The sequence below is a fragment of the Prionailurus viverrinus genome, chromosome A1 (assembly GCF_022837055.1).
Source record: "Prionailurus viverrinus isolate Anna chromosome A1, UM_Priviv_1.0, whole genome shotgun sequence".
Lineage (NCBI taxonomy): Eukaryota > Metazoa > Chordata > Mammalia > Carnivora > Felidae > Prionailurus > Prionailurus viverrinus.
The window spans coordinates 90905542-90923677 of NC_062561.1; the positions used below are offsets into that span (position 1 = coordinate 90905542).

Here is an 18136-nt window from a genome sequence, read left to right on the forward strand (position 1 = left end):
AAAAAATTGGGAGGACAACCAATCCAAAAAGACCAAGTCATTTATGAAAGAATAAAATCAGACTGGGATCAGACTTTTATTTCTTTTTTTTTTTAATTTTTTTTTCAACGTTTATTTATTTTTGGGACAGAGAGAGACAGAGCATGAACGGGGGAGCGGCAGAGAGAGAGGGAGACACAGAATCGGAAACAGGCTCCAGGCTCTGAGCCATCAGCCCAGAGCCTGATGCGGGGCTCGAACTCACGGACCGCGAGATCGTGACCTGGCTGAAGTCGGACACTTAACCGACTGCGCCACCCAGGCGCCCCTCTTTTTTTAATGTTTATCTATTTATTTTGAGAGAAAGAAAAAGAGCGTGAGCGGTGGGCAGTGGCAGAAAGAGAGAGAGAGAGAGAGAGAGAGAGAATCCCAAGCAGGCTTCTCACTCTCAGTGCAGAGCATGATGCAGGGCTTGATCTCACGAACCATAAAATCATGACCTGAGCCAAAATCAAAAGTCAGAAGGATGCTTAACTGACTGAGCCACCCAGGTGCCCCTGGGATCAGACTTTCAGATAACATTTTATACAAACAGTAACACCTCTAAGATATACAATTTTTAATAAAAATTATGCCTCACAGATTTTCTATCTGGCAAACTGAGGTTCAGGCAGTAAGTAAAGAATATGTAGGAATTTAAAAAATATACCAGCTGTTGAAGAATCTAATTAAGAACAATGTTCAGACAATCCAGAGACGTTTGGAGAAGCTTTGACTGAAGGTCTGGTGGGCACGTTGAATGTATTTGTAGAAACCAGACTAGCAAATGAGAATGAAATTGACAGACACTGTGTACATTTTCTATGCTCTGACAAGAAACAGTACAATGAAAACATGAGGTAAGAAGGCCTGGAAAGTAGAAAAAGCTCATTGCTTGCCTCGTTAACTAAGAGTGAAAGTAAATCACTGTATGTTGGCAGTGAAAGAGAGGAGGGAGGGGAGGAAAGGTTACTCACTAATTTCAGTATTGCCCATAGCAGGGAGTCAACAGGGTCTAGAAAGAAAGGACCAGGGTACTAGATAAAGATATTATTATAAAGGTGGGTATTAGAACATAAAGGCACACTTTCTAGGAAAAAGAAAAAAAAAAAAACTTGAGGGGGAAAGGATACAGTGAGTTTAAACAACTCTTTTGAGAATTTTGTATAAAAGTCAGCCAAGAATAAGAGGTCACTTTTCAGTTGGAGCATAACACATATACTCTAAAAAGCGCACAGATCGTTAAGTGATAGCTCAGTGAACACAACGTGTGAGCACCACCCAGTTGAGGCACATAGGAGGGTCTGTGGGGCCAGCTCTGGCTACATCCAGTTGCCTAGAGGAAGGTCCTGGAGGTGGAGGGGTGAGATTCGGAGCCAGAATGGAGGGGGCCAGACCTGGCCTGCCTGTGAGGCCACACATGCAGGAAGGCTGGCTGGTAGGCGTGGCTGTAATGGACTTCAGATTGCTCCTCAGTCAGTTAAACAGGAGGCCAGAGGTGTGAGATTTGATTCAGCAGGAAGTGAGGCGGGCAGGTGGCTCCCGAGATTTGCACTGGAATGTGTGAGGTGGTCAGCTGCAGGAAGGGGAGGGACTAGCCTAGGAAAACACAGGACTCCCAGGCATCACGGCCTGTGAGCTCACTGTGGCTCTGGTGACTATCACACAGGACGGTCATTGCCAAGACCACATCCTTGAGTCCGTCTCTTTTTCTGGCACTGAGAGTTTGATCCTCTGAGGTGCTCTGTGGCCTACAAGTCCATTCGCAGTCCTGGTCCCTTTGGGGAACCTCAGGCAGGAAGCAGAATCTCTATATTAGGGCTCTGTTGGTCTGGACTGGGGTTGTACCCTGTGGTTTGAGCGATTTGTCATGAAAGTTTATTTCTGAATTTCTTTTTATTTTTTTAAGTTTATTTATTTTGAGACAGCGCAAGTGGGGGAGGGGTGGAGAGAGAGGAAGAGAGAGAGAATCCCAAGCAAGCTCTGTGCTGCGATGTAGAGCTCAAACCCACGAAGCTGTGAGATCATGACCTGAGCTGAAACCACGAGTCAGACACTTAACCAGCTGAGCCACCCAGGTGCCCCTATTTCTGAATTTCTGAAATCAGCCAGGGGCAGAAGGATGCACTGTGGATGGGAACCTAGCAGAGTTCTCTTCTTTTTTTTTTTTTTTTTTTTTTTTTTCCTTTTTTCCGTCTTTATTAAAAACAGCACCTCTGGGGTAAAATTAACATACAACATGCCATATATATCCAAAGAATACAGTTTGGTGAGTTTAACATGTATTCCTTGTGAAACCATCACCACAGCCAAGAAGAGGGTTTTCTTACAGGGAACACAGAGACAGTGAGGTACTGCAGGAAGCCATCCAGCACCCCTACCCCTGCCACTTGGTGGATGGGACCATGGCAGGGGGGTCACAGACAACAGGACCCAGACTGGAGCATGACACACAGAGGAGGAGCTTACTGGCTCACAAGCCAAGAAGTCCATGCAGTCAGCCGCCTATCCCCAGAGAGGCCTCTCCCCATTGGACTGGGCTTTCTGCCAAGAGGGCAATGTTCCCAGGTGGTGTATAGACCAGGATGCTGGCAGCAGCCCTGCATCCTCCTTGGCTCCTCCTGACATTCCCTGTGGTCACCACAGCATTTCCTTGGTGGCGCCTGGGTGATGCAGTGCCTTCAACCCACCCTGAGCCCAGGGGCAGGAAATGCTGATTAGTTCAGGGCCATCACCCCAGTTCTTGGTGGAGCCCATTGGGTGCGGGGCCCAGAGGGAAGAGAGATGTGCCCCCCACATGCTGGGGTGCCTGGGTGGCTCAGTTGGTTAAGTGTCTGACTTCAGCTCAGGTCATGATCTCAGGGTTCATGGGTTCGAGCCCCGCATTGGACTCTGTGCTAACAGCTTGGAGTCTGGAACCTGCCTCAGATTCTGTGTCTCCCTCTGTCTCTGCCCCTCCCCAACTCATGCTCTGTCTCTTTCTCTCTCAAAAATGAATAAACATTTTTTAAAAAAATTTTAATGGGGAGCTGCTACTGGCAAGAGGGGAGCCAGTGACATGTGTCCACCTAAGAGCAGTGTTGTTCCCACCAGCAGGTGCTCAGGGAGGAAGCTGAGGGGAGAATAGACAGAATGGGCGCCAGCTTTGGACCACCTGACCCCCTGGGCCAGGGGACAAGATAAGCACAGGCCATTACATCAAGCTCACCTGGAATTCAGGTCCCTGCAGGCTGAACAGTGGACAAGCAGGGGGCAGATGTCAGGTATCACCTGCTGCCGGTGCTTCCCTGAGGAGATAGGTTTGCCTGGGGAGGGGTTCCAGAAAACCAGGGGAAGAGCTCTGAAGGTTAGGGTTCTCCTGCAGACCTTCATCCCCGATGCCTCCCTTCCCTGCTGCCAGCCCCACATTGCCCTCCACCCTGGACGTTCCCAGAACCATACCAGGGTCCATTTCTCTTGCCCTTTGGCTCTCTGTGCAGTGGGAAGGTGGATTGCCAGGCTCCTACATGGAGGAGGCCCTCTTCTAACATAAGGCCCTGTTCCTGGTTAGCCCCTGTGGGGGGTGTACCCCGTGGCAGAGATCGGGACTCCTCCTCACACACACCCAGTCCTAGTGTGCTGGAAGCCACTGCATACCGGTGAGGAGAACCCAGCCTCAAGCTGGCATAGGTGTCCAGAGCAAAGAGGTGGTGTGGCCACTGAAGACTGCACCACACGCTAGACATGTGGACCAGAGGAAGACAGAAGCAGGGAGCTTTGGGGGCAATAACCAGCCCTCCAGAAGCCCCTTCTTCTTTGAGGGGACCTTGAGGGCACAGTGGACAGGTCGCCTGAGGGAGAGAGGACAGGAGAGGGCTCCTTCCCTCAATTGGCAGTCATCAAGGGCACACGCAGAAGGGATGGCCTCAATCAGGACTCTGGCGATCTGGAAAGGGCAGGCCGGGCCATCAGGTCAGGACTGTGCTGGCCGACCTGGCCCCAGTGTCGCCCTGCCTCTGCTCCACTTTCCCTGTATGACTCCTCGCCTGGGCTCCATGGGACCCACTGCACTTTCTTGACAGTCCCAGCGTGAGCTGATCCCTGTGACCAGGGGCCGTGTGCTCAAACGTTGGGCAGCACTACTATGGGACAATCTGGGCAGATGTACTTACCCCTTCAGCAGGGTCTATACCCCAGAGGCTGGAGTGAGGAAGGTGCCCCAGGGAGCAACGAGCACCACCAACCAGGCCCTTGAGGAGCACACAGGGCTCCGGGCCCTGACCTCAGAGAAGGCCTGGCAGCATGGGCCTTAGGACCCTTCCCCTAAGAGATCAGCCACTGTGAAAGGGCTTGGTGAAGGGAAGACAGCGTGGATGTCCTGCTGGGCCACAGCATGGCCTCCTGCTCAGCCAGACCTGGTGCTTCTCTGCCCATACTTCCCACCCACCTCAGTCCAGCAGCCAGCACTTGTGACTGACGTGCAAGTCAGAGGCCCCACAAGGGGCTCACTCACTGGGTGCCTTCCCTTCTGTGTTGTGTTTTTCAGCCTTGCCCAGCTCCTACAGAGGCGTCAGATCAGCTCACCAGCCCCTCCACACCCCTTGGTGGCCGCCAAAGCTCCAGCGTGCAGGATGCACCGACCTCTTCCCAGGGTCTGCTCAAACTCTTCCAGAGAAATTCGCCCATGGAGGACCTGGGGGCCAAGGGGGTGAGCCAGAGCATGGACTCCATTGCCATGTAGGACCCAGGCCTGGGAGAAGCCCAGGGACATCCTGCCTAACCCAAGGGGCACAGCTGGTCACCACAGTCTCTAGGCCTCTGCAGGGAGGTTCATTTCCCTGATGCCTGTGGCTGGTGCTGTGCCAAGCCCAGCCTGGGCCCTCGGCATTTTTATCAGGAGCCCTTGTAAATCTTCATTCTAGATGGAGGAGGGCCCAACACCTGCACCTCAGCCCCCGGCTGACTGGTACTCACAGACCCCATCTGCTTCTCCCCCAGGCTAAGGAGAAGATGAAAGAGGAGTCGTGGAACATTCACTTCTTTGAGTATGGGCGCGGTATGTGCATGTACCGCACGGCCAGAACGCGGGAGCTAGTGCTGAAAGGCATCCCCGAGAGCCTCCGGGGAGAGCTGTGGCTCCTCTTCTCTGGTGAGCTGCCCCAGCTTCGGCCCGGATCCTCGGGGGCCCCTGCACGAGAGCTCCACTGAGTCAGCCAGGCGGGAACAGCCAGCCCTTTACAAGGCCGAAAGGGGGCTCTCGTCTGTGAGGGGCCCACGTCAGGAAAGCCACTGTGGGGAGCAGACACCAAGGACAGGGTGCCGTCTCCCGGCTGGTACCTTCCCACTTGCAGTGAGAGGCAGGTCCCCTGAGGCCTCCTTTCCTTGGGACAGGCCCTGACAGCATACACTCTCCTTGGCCACTTGGACAGTTTCATGAGAATGCTGTTTAAACTCTGGTGGGGACAACCCCTCCCAGGAGCAGTCACAAGGGAACCTTTGTCTCACCCCTCTTAACGGACCCCAGAGTTCCACTTCTCTTCTGTGGTGCATTGACATCTCCAGCCTGCCCTGTCACTGCCCCCACGGTCTCAGGAGGGGAGGAGGAGGAGAGAGAGACAGCTGGCAGCTGTGTCTCCACAGGGGCCTGGAATGAGATGGTGACTCACCCTGGCTACTACGAGGAGCTGGTGGAGAAGTCCACAGGGAAGTACAGCCTGGCCACAGAGGAGATTGAGCGAGATCTCCACCGCTCCATGCCTGAGCACCCCGCCTTCCAGAACGAGCTCGGGATCGCTGCTCTCCGGCGGGTGCTGACTGCCTACGCTTTCCGAAACCCCACCATCGGCTACTGTCAGGTAAAGGGGATTGGCCAGGCCCAGAGACCACATCTCTCACCAGCAGCTCCTACAAGCAGAGCCTGGCGCCCTGGGCCTTAGCGATGGCCTCACAGACTGTGACTGTGCCCCCCGACCCCCCGGGAAAAGCCCGATCACAGATAGAGGTGTAATTAGAAACAGTATTAATTGCTCGCTCTCCTGTGTGCCCTGGCCAGGGTCCTGGAGCATTGGACTGTTTAGTGTTTGTGGTAAAATGTAAACAACGTGTTAAGCATACGCTTCAGTGGCGTGAAGTGTGTCATTGTGCAACCATCCCCACCATCCATCTCCAAAACTCTTCTCATCTTGCAAAACTGAAGCTCTGTACTCCTGAAAACAACCTCCCTGGCAGCCCCCCTTCTTCTTTCCATCTCGATGGATTTGCCCTCTCTAAGTGCCTCATCTGAATGCAGTCACACGCTGTTTGTCGTTCCATGGCTGGCTTCGTTTGCACAGGGTCCTCAAGGTTCATCTGTGTTGTATCACATGTCAGAATTTCCTTCCTTTTGGAGGCTGAATAATATTAATTCTGTGTATATATCGTACTTGGTCCATCCATCCATCTGTACACAGACGCTGGGTTTGCTTCTGCCTTCTGGCTATTGTGAATAATGCGCCGTGAGCATGCATGTGCAGTATCTGTTCCTGTCCCTGCTTTCATTTCTTTTGTGTGTATACCCAGAAGTGAAATTGCTGGATCGAATGGTAATTCTACCTTTAATTTTTTTTTTTAGGGATTGCCATAGTGTTTCCCAGCAGCTGCACCATTTTACATTCCCACCAGCAGTGCACGAGAGTTCCAGTAACCCCACATCCTCACCAAACTTGTTTTCTGGTCTTTTGATAAGAGTTGTCCTAATGGCATGAGTGTGGTGGCATCTCATGGTGGTTTTGATTTGCATTTCTGGTGGCATTTGATTTCACATACAGGGGACATTTTCCTGGCCCAGTCACATGGCTTTCTGTTTCCCTGAGACTGCAATCTGGATTTCAGGGAGCATGCCACCTCCTCAAAGGTCACTTTCTATAAAACCAGTGTTCTGCATGACGTGTTGCCAGTTCACGGAAAGTCAGGGCGCTGGCTTTAAAGAATTTTTAAGATAATCACCACCACCAAAGCGTTCTTCTTACAAGCCTGTCTATCAGCTCAGGCCGTGTACGGTCCCATTTGGCCTCGGCCACCCTGCTGCCATGTAGCTGTCATGGGCAGCTCACTTACACATCTTCCTGGCCCGTGTCACACCTCCGACACTAAAAACCACTCTGAAGAAGTAGCGTCACATGCTCATATCCTCCTCAGCTTTCCAAGTGCCCACTGGCTCGACTTGAGGGACTTGGCAGATGGTTTTTGTCCAATCGATTTCCTGCAAATTGCCTTTTGGCAAGTTGCCTGGAGTTGGGTGGGAGGCCATGCAGGACACTGGGTGGGGGAACGGTCAGTTAGTTATATGCAGTGGCCAGCTCCGGGAGCCTCCCTTGCTGTCTCTGTGCTCACAGGCCATGAACATCGTCACCTCAGTGCTCCTGCTCTATGGCAGCGAGGAGGAGGCCTTCTGGCTGCTGGTGGCCCTCTGTGAGCGCATGCTGCCCGACTACTACAACACCAGAGTGGTGGGTGAGTGCCTGCGGCCCGGCTTTCCCTGCGGGGGTAGCGGCCTCCCTGTGCCAGGCTCTCCACTGAGCACAGCACAAGTGAGTGGAGGCCTCACAGACGTGCAACAGGCTGCAGACAGTCACGGCTCCCTTTCTACGGATGAAGAGGCTGGAAAGTGGAGACCCAAACACAGACCCCCTACCATCTCACTGAGCCTTTACACATTGCCCTCGGAGTGGCTGGCAATGAGAAGATACTACACAGTCAGTGGTTTTTAAAGGAGAGCCTGGGGCCTAAATTCTCATCCATCCAACTCTTCCTAAGCCTTTTTTTTAAGTTTATTTTTATTTATTTTTGATAGAGAGCAAGTAGGGAAGGGGCAGAGAGAGAATCCTAAGCAGGCTCCGTCCGCGCTGTCAGCACAGAGTCCGATGCAGGGTTCGAACTCACGAACCACAAGATCGTGACCTGAGCCAAAATCAAGAGTTGGACACTTAACTGACTGAGCCATTCAGGCGCCCCTTAAGTCTTTTTATTGTACAAAATTTCCAGTATCATAGCCAGAGCATGTAGTACATCCCCATGCACCTGTAAACCCAGCTTCAACTATTATGAGCACAGCCAGTAGAATCAGTGCTATTAAATGAAAATGCACTGGCAAATGTGTTTAATTACATTATATAATTAAGTCTGTTATTCTAAGATGTCCTTCCTCTACCATTTGGTTTTGGGGGTCTCCCCTCTTGGGGTCCATTATAAGCACATCTGTTCACAAGCTTCAGGGCAGAACACACAGAAGCCCCCAAAGCCCCTGTTTACTTCTGACACTTCTAGAAGGGAGAAATCTGTATTTCCCAAAAAGAAAATCCAACTGCAGTGGAAGAAATTATTCTTTTCACATGGTGGTTTGGAAGCTGTAGAAAGGAACCCCGCAGCGTGTTTTTCTTTCCTGTTTTCTCCACTCCACCCCCTCCAGCCCTCCGTGTAAGCGGAATTGGCCAAGGATCAGACGAACTTCCTGCATCTCACCCTGGCACCCCCCTCCCCCCGCCCCCCGTGAGGACCTGCCTGAGCCAGGAACAGGCTTATCATTCAGACCCCTTCATCCTCTCCCCAGGGGCCCTGGTGGATCAAGGCATCTTTGAAGAGCTGACGAGAGACTTCCTGCCCCAGCTCTCCGAGAAGATGCAGGACCTGGGGGTGATTTCCAGCATCTCACTCTCCTGGTTCCTGACCCTCTTCCTCAGCGTCATGCCCTTCGAGAGCGCAGTGGTCATTGTTGATTGCTTCTTCTACGAGGGCATCAAGGTGATCCTGCAGGTGGCCTTGGCCATCCTGGATGCCAACATGGAGCAGCTACTGGGCTGCAGCGACGAGGGCGAGGCCATGACCGTCCTGGGCAGGTGACCAAGCCGGACTCCCTCCTCCTGCGGGGTTGCTGGCCGGCACCCCCACGGGTGGCAGAACCTGACCCCTCAGCAGCCCTGGGCATGCCTCACTCAGCATTCAGTGATGTGCCCACCAAGCACACTCCAGGTGGCAGGGGACAGTCTCTTTTCTGATGGGAGACAGAATGGCACTGGGCAGTGATAGCTCTGGGAGCAGATAAAATGGGTGGTGGACCAGAGCACACTGGGCTGGAGGACCTGGGGGGCAAAAGGCAGCTGGAACAGCATGGCCTCCAGCCTCTAGCAAAGGCTGAGCGTCTCTTCTTCTCTCAAAGCAGTCCTGATGGCGCCTTCCCCAGCTCAGCAACCTCACTCCCCATCACCTTCACCTAGATGGAGGGTCCCATGCTGGGCTTGCTCTAACCACTGTCACCTAAGGCCCAGAGTCATCCTGGCCACCACCTCCTCCTGCAGCCCCTGCAGCCCATCCTCGTAGACTCTCTGTGATCCAGCCCCTCCTCTCCACCCGTACCATCTCCGTGCACGCGCACAGTACCCCTGCCCTGGGCCCTGGGCCCTGGGCCTGCTTCGTTACTGTTTTCCCTGCTCCAGCCCCACCCACCAGCACCCACAGGGCTCTCCTCAGAGTCTGACCTTGTGGCTCCCCATGCCACTATAGTAGTTGTCTTCTGGACAAAGGAGCTGAGTCCCCCAGCCTGGCCCTCAAGCCCCTTAAACCCAGAACCCCCCCCCCCCCCCAGCCCTGGCCTCACACCGGCCCGGGCCCACATGCTGGCCATGTGTCTGTGTCCATCCTGGAACACTCCTGGCCACCCAGGCCTGCCAAGGACGCCGCCACCTGCCCACTGAGCCAGCCCAGGAAGATGTCATCCCTCCATCTGGGACAAACCTTTCTCCTAGTGTGCTAGGATCTGGGCTTAAAAAGGGCCCCCATGCAGGGGACCCCCAGAGGACAGCCTGGCTTCCCAGAATTAGTGCTCAGGCCCCATGAGAGGCGAGAGGCGAGGCCTCTCTGCCGCCTCCAGGGGGATCCTGGATTTGCCAGGACATCCTCTGGGGCATGGCTCTCCCCTCCCCTGCTGCAGAGTCATTGGCTCATCTCTTGCCCTCCTGGAGGCTGCCCCCTCCTCAGCACACTTGTTTATTAATTGGGAGTCTAGGCAAATTAGGTCCCTCCACATCACTTAGTAGGTAAGACATCCCTGTTGCCTGTGGGTGGTCCAACCTTCTGTTCTTTAATCCTTACAGATACCTGGATAATGTGGTTAATAAGCAGAGTGTTTCTCCTCCTATCCCACACCTCCACGCCCTGCTGACTAGTGGAGATGACCCTCCCACAGAGGTGGACATCTTCGACCTCCTGAAGGTGTCATATGAGGTCAGCACCCTCCAGGGCTGTCTGGCCAGCCTGCCCCACCTGGGCATGTGGGTGTGGGCGGCCGTGGCTGGTGGCAGTTCTCTGCTCTGTGGTTCTGCCTCATCTCACCGAATCACCTTTGGCCGGTAGAAATTCAGCAGCCTGAGGGCCGACGACATTGAACAGATGCGGTTTAAGCAGAGGCTGAAAGTGATCCAGTCCCTGGAGGATACGGCCAAGAGGAGCGTGGTACGGATCGACTGGGCTCCAGTGGCCACAGGTTGCTGGCAGGGGTGGGGGCAGTGATCTAGGTGGGCTGCTCCTGGCCTGCTATCTCCTCACTTGCCCACAGGGCCAGGTGCAGAGCCCCCTAGTGCTGCCCTGTATGAGTCTGGATTCCAGGAGTGAAGGTGCAGATCTGGGGAGGTGGGAGAGGACTGGTCACTGTTCTGTGGTCATGGTGTTCTGCTCCCAGGTTGATCACTGCAAAGCTCTGACACCTCAGAGCCTAAAGGCCAAGTGTCATCCTACTGTGGGCTGAGCCCTCCAGCCTGGGCTTGCACCTGCCCCTGGGTAGCAACATTCAGCCGCCCTTCACCCACCCAGCCCCCTGTGCCTCCCCTACAAGCCTTTGTCCTCCCCAGCTCTGGCGAGAGAATTTACTGGCAGGTTCTAGGACGCCTGCCAAAAAGCCAGGGCCAGAGTCTTTCCAGAGATTCAGATAGCAGTCACTAAATGACTGCCCCTCACCCTGTGTACCTGACTGGGCATCAGGACAGACAGGCCTCCCTCCCCCCACCATGCTCAGCACGGAGCTTGGAAAGCATAGACTGAATAACAGGATAGGTGACCAGGGATACTCATGTGGTCCACACCTTCTTTCCTGAATGGGCTGCCATTGTGTGCTTGGCCAGCTGGCAACATTAAGAGGGTGGTCTGTGTCTTAACCTTCATCCACATGGGAATTCTGTCAAAGAGCTAGAATTTGAGAATCCATCAGTACATCCTGTTTCTCTTTCCTTCTAGGTCCGAGCTATACCTGGGGACATTGGTTTCTCAATTGAAGAGCTGGAGGACCTTTACATGGTGTTTAAGGTGACAGCCTAGAGCAAGGGCAGAACCAGTACCCCATCCCAGTCCCCTAAATGTGTCCTCAGTGCAGCAACCTCCTGCCAGAAGAGACATTGATTTAAAAATGTCCTCAGATGCAGTTACCACAAACCTCACATGGTAGAATTTAATTCTCCATGGAGTTTAGGCAGGACGCTTTCTTAAAGTGGCAGAAAGCCCACTCTAGTCAGCTTACACAAGAGGGAAAGCATTGGCTCATGTTACTGGAAAGTCTGGGAAATTCACAGCTTCAGGCATGGTTGAATCCAGGTGCTTAAACATGCAGGCAGGTTTAAGAATGGCAGGACTGTCCTCAGAAGCTCCAGGGTCATCCTGTTCTCTCAAGGGAAAAAGCTTTTTCTTTCCAAGTAGTTTTAGCAAAAAGTCCAGAGTGAATTGTTGGACTCAAGTTAGGTGCTGTGGCTATAGGACGGTTATTACTATTGAGCCAAAACTAACTAGGCCATGTGCCTGTCCCACGCCCTGAGGATGGGACAGGAGGCGGTCTCCAAAAAGATTTCAGGTGCTGTTACCAGAAGGGGAAAAGTTGTGATGAGCAGGCAGAAACAACACAGTCCACACTTCTTGTTATTGGTTCCCATCTGCCTCTGGTTTACCAGCCAGGGTGGCCACTGTGATGAGCCTTCCAGTCAGAACGGCCCAGTCAGTGCTACCTCTCACCTGCTATGTCTCAGTTCCTGCATGTGTGAACAAGAGGCTGGTGGTACCAATGTGGGAGGTTCCCTGCCATGTCTGGCCTAGTGCTCCCCACCCCAGTGCCCTTCAGACTCAGACAGAAGAGGAGGGTGGACTCGCTGGCCAGCCTGGCGGTCCTAACCGCCCAGGCTCTGGGAGGCCAGGCCATCTCACCAGGCCGTGCCCTCCACAGGCCAAGCACCTGGCAAGTCAGTACTGGGGGAGCAGCCGCCCCACGGCTGTGCGTCGGGACCCCAGCCTGCCGTACCTGGAACAGTACCGTATCGATGCAGGCCAGTTCCGGGAACTCTTCGCCAGCCTGACACCCTGGGCCTGCGGCTCCCACACGCCTGTACTGGCGGGGCGCATGTTCCGGCTCCTGGATGAAAACAAGGACTCTCTGATCAACTTCAAGGAGTTTGTGACAGGAATGAGTGAGTAGCTCCAGGGCCCTTCCTTAAGAAGCCTCCAAATGCCAGCCCAGCCAGTCTTCCCATTGCAGCAAGATCCTTGATATAGAAAGGGCAGTTTTCCCATGGGGAACACGTAGGGGTCTAGTGGGGTCTTCTCCTCCACCCCTCCCTCAGGCCAGGGCTGCACAGGGTGGGTCCACAGAGCCTGAGAAGGGGAAAGCCCAGGGACAGTGGGAGACCTGGGGCTTGCTCCAGGGACCTCTCCAGGAGGGAGTCAGGGTATGAGGAAGAACACACCAGAACCCACTGGAAGGGGAGGTGCTCCAGTGTGGACTGGCCGTGGGGCTTTGGTGCCCTGTAGCCAGCATGCCTTCTCACTGGCCTTCCTCTGCAGGTGGGATGTACCATGGGGACATGACCGAGAAGCTCAAGGCACTCTACAAGCTGCACCTGCCCCCAGGTGAGAGTCACCAGTGAGGGCCTCTCATGCATACAGGGTTGGGGCTGCAGTGTCCCAGGGCACAGGCCTCTGTGCGGTGCTGGGCCTAGGGGGCCTAGGCATCATAGAGGTTCCACATCCTGACAGAGTGGGAGGAGGAGGCCGGAGCACTGGGGTAGGGCCAAAACCTGAGAGGGACTGTCTCAGAGGACTCAGACCATGGGCAAGGACCCAGGTAAGACACAGGGAAGCTCCTGTCTGTCCCCTGAGGGTCAGCCTGGGGGCACTGCCAAGGCCCTCAGAATGGCCTGGGTAGCCCTGCTGTGCAGCCACGAGCAGGAGCTGTCTCCCTTGGCTCCCGGGCCTGAGCCTGCCGGAGATGCTGACAGGCTGGGATGGGATGAAGGGTGCCCAGCAGCCAGTCCTAAGCCAGGCCGGATCCCACGGTCTCTGGGTTCCCACTGTGCAGGTAGAGCTCACCCAGCTCAGCAAAGGTAGCCACATGGAGAGTTCTCCAAGATGGGGAAATTGAGACTTGGGCAGGTGAGAATTCTAGCCCTGGGCCCTCTACCCTGGGGTAGAGCTACCTTGGGCCCCTGCTGTTGTTCATTACCCGCCCTGGGGAGTCTGCGGCTGCCTCCGAGTAGGCCGAATGGTTTTTAGAACACTGTGCTGTGCTCACCCTAGAGGCTGTCACTTAATTGGCCCAGAATGTGGGTTTAAATCTCTCCCCCCTCAACCAGCGGGGGCGGGGGTGTTCTGAGCAGACAGAGCTGGAAGGCCCTGCTCTTGACACAGGTATTCTCACCTGTGGCTGGTTTTCCCTGTAATTCAAAGAACAGTAGCCTCAGGGATGCCTCCGGGAAGGTTGATAGCAGCCAGCTCTGCCTCTACTGAGGGAAAGGCCTGGGCTGGGCAGACCCCACGGGGCCGGGATCCTACAGGTAGCACATGGGGCCACCTTCGCCAACTCCTGAGCCACCTCTGCCTGCCCTGCTGCGTCCAGAGTTCCTGTGGACCTCGGTCCACACCCTGCCACCTCCCCCAAGTGCCACCTTTTCGACCCCCCATCATCACATCCCCGTCCATACAGTGGGGAGGATGAGACTCCTCCCCCAAGAACCATGTGAATCGGAAACCCAGGGGACTGCTTACTCACAAAGTAGTGGATGCTGACATGGATGCTGACGTGGAACGATGCTGACATGGAACGAAGCCCGAGGTGCATCAGAGGGAAGAGCAAGTCGCTCATGCGTGGCTGGTCCCTGCACTTGTGTCTGAAGGATCCTCAGCACCGCACCATCAGGGCAGGAAGAGGGTTGGCCTTTCTCCAGACTCCCAGCTGCACTGCTGGGGTTTTTAGATGGGATACGTGTGACATTTTCAAACACAACATACAAGTCAAGAAAGGAACAACAACCGTGATCAGTGGTCGCCATTAGCGCTACGACCACACCCCACATCATGGGCACCTGGTGCCCTGTGGGGAGCCAGGCCTCCTTCCAGGACTTGGGAGGTTTGCTTTGGTGAGTGCCATTGTTTTCTCCTGCCCTCACTTGCCTCTCTCTTTGAGTGCAGCCCTGAGCCCAGAGGAGGCAGAGTCAGCCCTGGAAGCGACCCATTACTTCACAGAGGACAGCTCCTCAGAAGGTGAGAGCTGCTGGCCCCGTGCTGTGGCCTTGGGCCTCGTAGCTGTGCAGCCTTGCTGTGGGGCCCACACAGGCGGCCTGCAGCCCTCAGTGGGCTCGGGGAGCGCCCTGTGTTGGGCAGGTCCCCGGGGGTGTTCTCACTCCTGTTTCTCTTGTCTCTGCCTTCCTGGACCTTGGCCTATTCCTCCCTCTCTCCTCCACCTCTCCTCCGCTGTCCCTTCCAGCATCTCCTCTGGCCTCAGATCTGGACATTTTCCTGCCCTGGGAGGCTCAAGGTCAGTCCCTGGGGGGGTCAGGGGCACCTGCTTTGTGCTGGGCTGTGTCTTCCTAACACTTTGCTGCATGGTCAGGAGGCCTGGACACGTTTGGTCCCACTGAGGAGGACCCAGAACGAAGCTGCTGCTTACTGGGGGAGTTGAGGGGCAGTCTCCATGCTTGTCGAGGGGAGTAGTAAATGATGACACACAGCACAGTGGGCAGTGCACAGACACCAGGGCATCAGCTCCACAGCCACGTGCAGAAAGTATTCATTCCATCATCACATTCATAGGAAAAAGTATAGATGCCATCATCACAACAGTGTGAAACGGATCAGCAGAGGTAGAGGAGCGTGGTGGACGCTTTCCCTAGAAAACGTTCTCTTGCTCTACACAACTTTTTCATTAAGGAGAAATACATTTGTTGAGTGCCTTTTTGAAGTCATTCCTGTTGCTACAGTTAGAGCCCATTCTGGAGCATCAGATCCAAGGTGAAGGGGGCATTCTGGGCTTGGGATTTGGCAGTGAGGCTGGTGGTACATAACGGATTTACAAAACCGACCAAAACCCCATCCTATAAGTTCCCATGGGAGACAATCCACACCTAAGAGAAATTAAAAACAGTGGGTATCAAGATGCCCAAGGCAGTCCTGCTGGCAGTGTCAAAAGGCTTAATTTGAACTTGAAATGAAGCTTGAGAACCTGGATTTCAAATACACAGACTAAATAAGCAGATGTGTCTTCTGTTAGAATCTGAAAAATCAGGGACACTTTAGGCTTTTCCCAGGTGCTTCCAGTTAAGGCCAGGGACTGAGGGTTCAGAGCCCTGTCCTCAGACCGCACATAGCCCCAGGCAGTGGGTTTCCATTCTGCAGTGAGAAGCCTGAGCCCAGAGAGGTGCACCCTTCCCCCCCACCACACAGCACTGGGATGCTGCCGCCCACCAGTAGGTCCCCGGCGGCCGTGCTGTCCTCAGGTCTTGGAGACTCCCCACATTCATGGTCCCCATAGGAAGCACAGTGCAGGCTGACTCCAGCAAATGTGTCACTTTAAGAAATACAGCGCAAGGGGCACCTGTGTGGCTCAGTCAGTTGAGCATCCGACTTCAGCTCAGGTCATGATCTTGCGGTTCATGAGTTCGAGCCTTGCATCATTGGGCTGGCTGCTGTCAGCCTGTAAGGGCAGAGCCCACTTTGGATCCTCTGTCCCACACTCTCCGCCCCTCCCCCACTTGCACTGTATCAAAAATAAATAAATATTAGAAAGAAAGAGAAAAAAAAAGAAAAGAAGGAAAAAGAAAGAAAGAAATACAGCGCCAGGTACAGAACTCATGTCCATAAAATTCCTCATCAGCCAGTGTGGCAGTTGGTCATGGGTTGAACTGATAATCAGGACTGCCCTCTGTTCGACCTTTTTCAACAGTAACTACAGAAATTAATTCTCGGGCTTTAACTCCGTAACGTGCATCATTGTTCACTTAAACACTTTGTGCATAGACCTATATTCCTTTCGTAGAGAGGAAGGAGGGTTTGGAGGTGCTTTGGTTCTGCAGGAGAACAGACCAGACTACTCACAGGCCGCCGTGGTCCACAGTCATAACTGCAAAACATTCTCTGCGTACTTTTTCTTTTCTGGTTGTCCAGAAGCACTACGGCAGGAAGAGCAAGAGGGAGGTGGAAATGAGGACGTCCAAGACAAAAAAGGAGGTATGTGCTAGCCACTCTTTGCCAGTACTGGTGCAGATCCCAGGGTCAGTGGGATCTGGGGGGCCCTCCCTGCAGGAGAGGCCCCACCCAGGGAAACGGCAAACTCATGCCCGGCACCGCAGCCCTTCCTGTGGAAAGGTGAATACTTGGCCCATTAGGTGCCAGGGGAGGCTATTCTTGTCAGCCCCAGGCCTGTCTTGTAGCTGTGAATACCCCTCCCCCTCCCCTGCTCTCACCACCTTCCTCTGGGGTGCCTGCTTTCTACCAGGATCCCTCTAGATGCCCAGCATCTCTCCCCCTTCTGCTTCCACGGGCTTCTGTCCCCATCTCAGGGAAGACAGGTGGAGGCCCTCTTCAGCTCAGGCCAAACCTAATGTAGCAGAATAACTTAGGGGAGACACTTGGGTGTTCTGGAGTGTTCTTCCTATCCCTACCTCCCCAAATACCAGGGGGGGTGGTAAAAGGACCCAGATAACCCTATGCCAGATGACACCAAAACCCACCCACTACCTGCTACCAGGCCCCAGCTGTTTCTCGAATTTGACAGATTTATTTTCTTCCAACTCGCAGAAGAGAAGGGGATCAGTCCTCCAGACTATCGCCACTACCTTCGCATGTGGGCCAAAGAGAAGGAGGTTCAGAAGGAGACGATTAAGGATCTTCCCAAGATGAACCAGGTAGGCCCATTCAGAGCCCACAACAGACATTTCCAGGGATGCCTCCCCACACACACCTGGCAGCTCCCCACCCTCCCTCCCAGCACTCTCTGTAGGGTGGAAATTCTCCTGCCAACGTCCAGTACCTGCTAGTCAGACAGCAGTCAGGGACAATTCCAGAAGGATAAGAGGCCAGTTGTTTCAGGGCCTTGTCCTGGGTGGTGTTTCCTGGTGATGATTTGCTCACATTTGATCAGTATCCATGTACCAGAAAAGCAGTAAGGAAGGTTAGCCTCTGACACGCAGAGACTCACACAATCCCGACTACGAGACAGCCTCATGGCACCCCTGCTTCTCCCAGGCCCCTCACAGGTGCCATGCACACACAGGCCTGCTCCACCCATGGCCCACTGTTCCTCTGCTGGTCTCTGGGTCGGGAACCCGGCATCTTGCCAAGGGTCTTGCTGCCAGGGCCGCAGACATCTAACAAAAGGCAGCCTGACCACAGCCCTGCTCTTCCCAGAGGCATACCCTGCGATCTGGTCATTCTCTCACCCGCAGCCTGAAGAATAGGGTGCCCCGTAGAGATAGTAGAGGCACTATCCCGTTCTCAGGCAGGAGGCCTGAGTGTGTGGTGTGAGCCACCTGGAATCAGACCTCCCTACCCCCTCAACTGACCCAGGCTGTACTTGCCTTGTCCCCACCCTCTACTTTGATCAAAGATATAAAAAAACTCAAAGTGACTCCAAAACACACTGAAGAAGTCCCTGTAGCCACTGGGTTTGGAGTCACAATAAAAGTCAACCTGTCTCTGCTAGTAGAGTAGATGTAGGGACAGAGCTGAAAGAAAGGCAGCTAGAAAAGAAAGCTATTCGAAGGCTGTGTGATACTGGTCAAGTCACTTTCCCTCTCTGAGTCTCAATGTCCCAGTCTGTGAAATGGGCGTGACAAGGCACAGGTATGGAGACACCTAACAA

General features: G+C 54.1%; 1 protein-coding gene across 2 annotated transcripts in view; it reads left to right on the forward strand.

The window, feature by feature from the left end:
• TBC1D9B (TBC1 domain family member 9B) overlaps positions 1 to 18136 on the forward strand; it is a 47403-nt gene that overhangs the window by 27099 nt on the left and 2168 nt on the right. Inside the window, exons 8-20 of one of the 2 annotated variants that reach the window (XM_047865565.1) lie at positions 4544 to 4705; positions 4996 to 5146; positions 5638 to 5852; positions 7371 to 7488; positions 8585 to 8870; positions 10125 to 10254; positions 10384 to 10482; positions 11260 to 11328; positions 12233 to 12473; positions 12847 to 12912; positions 14470 to 14541; positions 16441 to 16503; positions 17074 to 17180. In XM_047865565.1, coding sequence (XP_047721521.1) covers positions 4544 to 4705; positions 4996 to 5146; positions 5638 to 5852; positions 7371 to 7488; positions 8585 to 8870; positions 10125 to 10254; positions 10384 to 10482; positions 11260 to 11328; positions 12233 to 12473; positions 12847 to 12912; positions 14470 to 14541; positions 16441 to 16503; positions 17074 to 17180 — 1779 coding nt within the window. Of the gene's footprint in view, positions 1 to 4543; positions 4706 to 4995; positions 5147 to 5637; positions 5853 to 7370; positions 7489 to 8584; positions 8871 to 10124; positions 10255 to 10383; positions 10483 to 11259; positions 11329 to 12232; positions 12474 to 12846; positions 12913 to 14469; positions 14542 to 14764; positions 15947 to 16440; positions 16504 to 17073; positions 17181 to 18136 lie in introns of those variants that run through there. The other variant, XM_047865574.1, reaches the window with a different exon arrangement.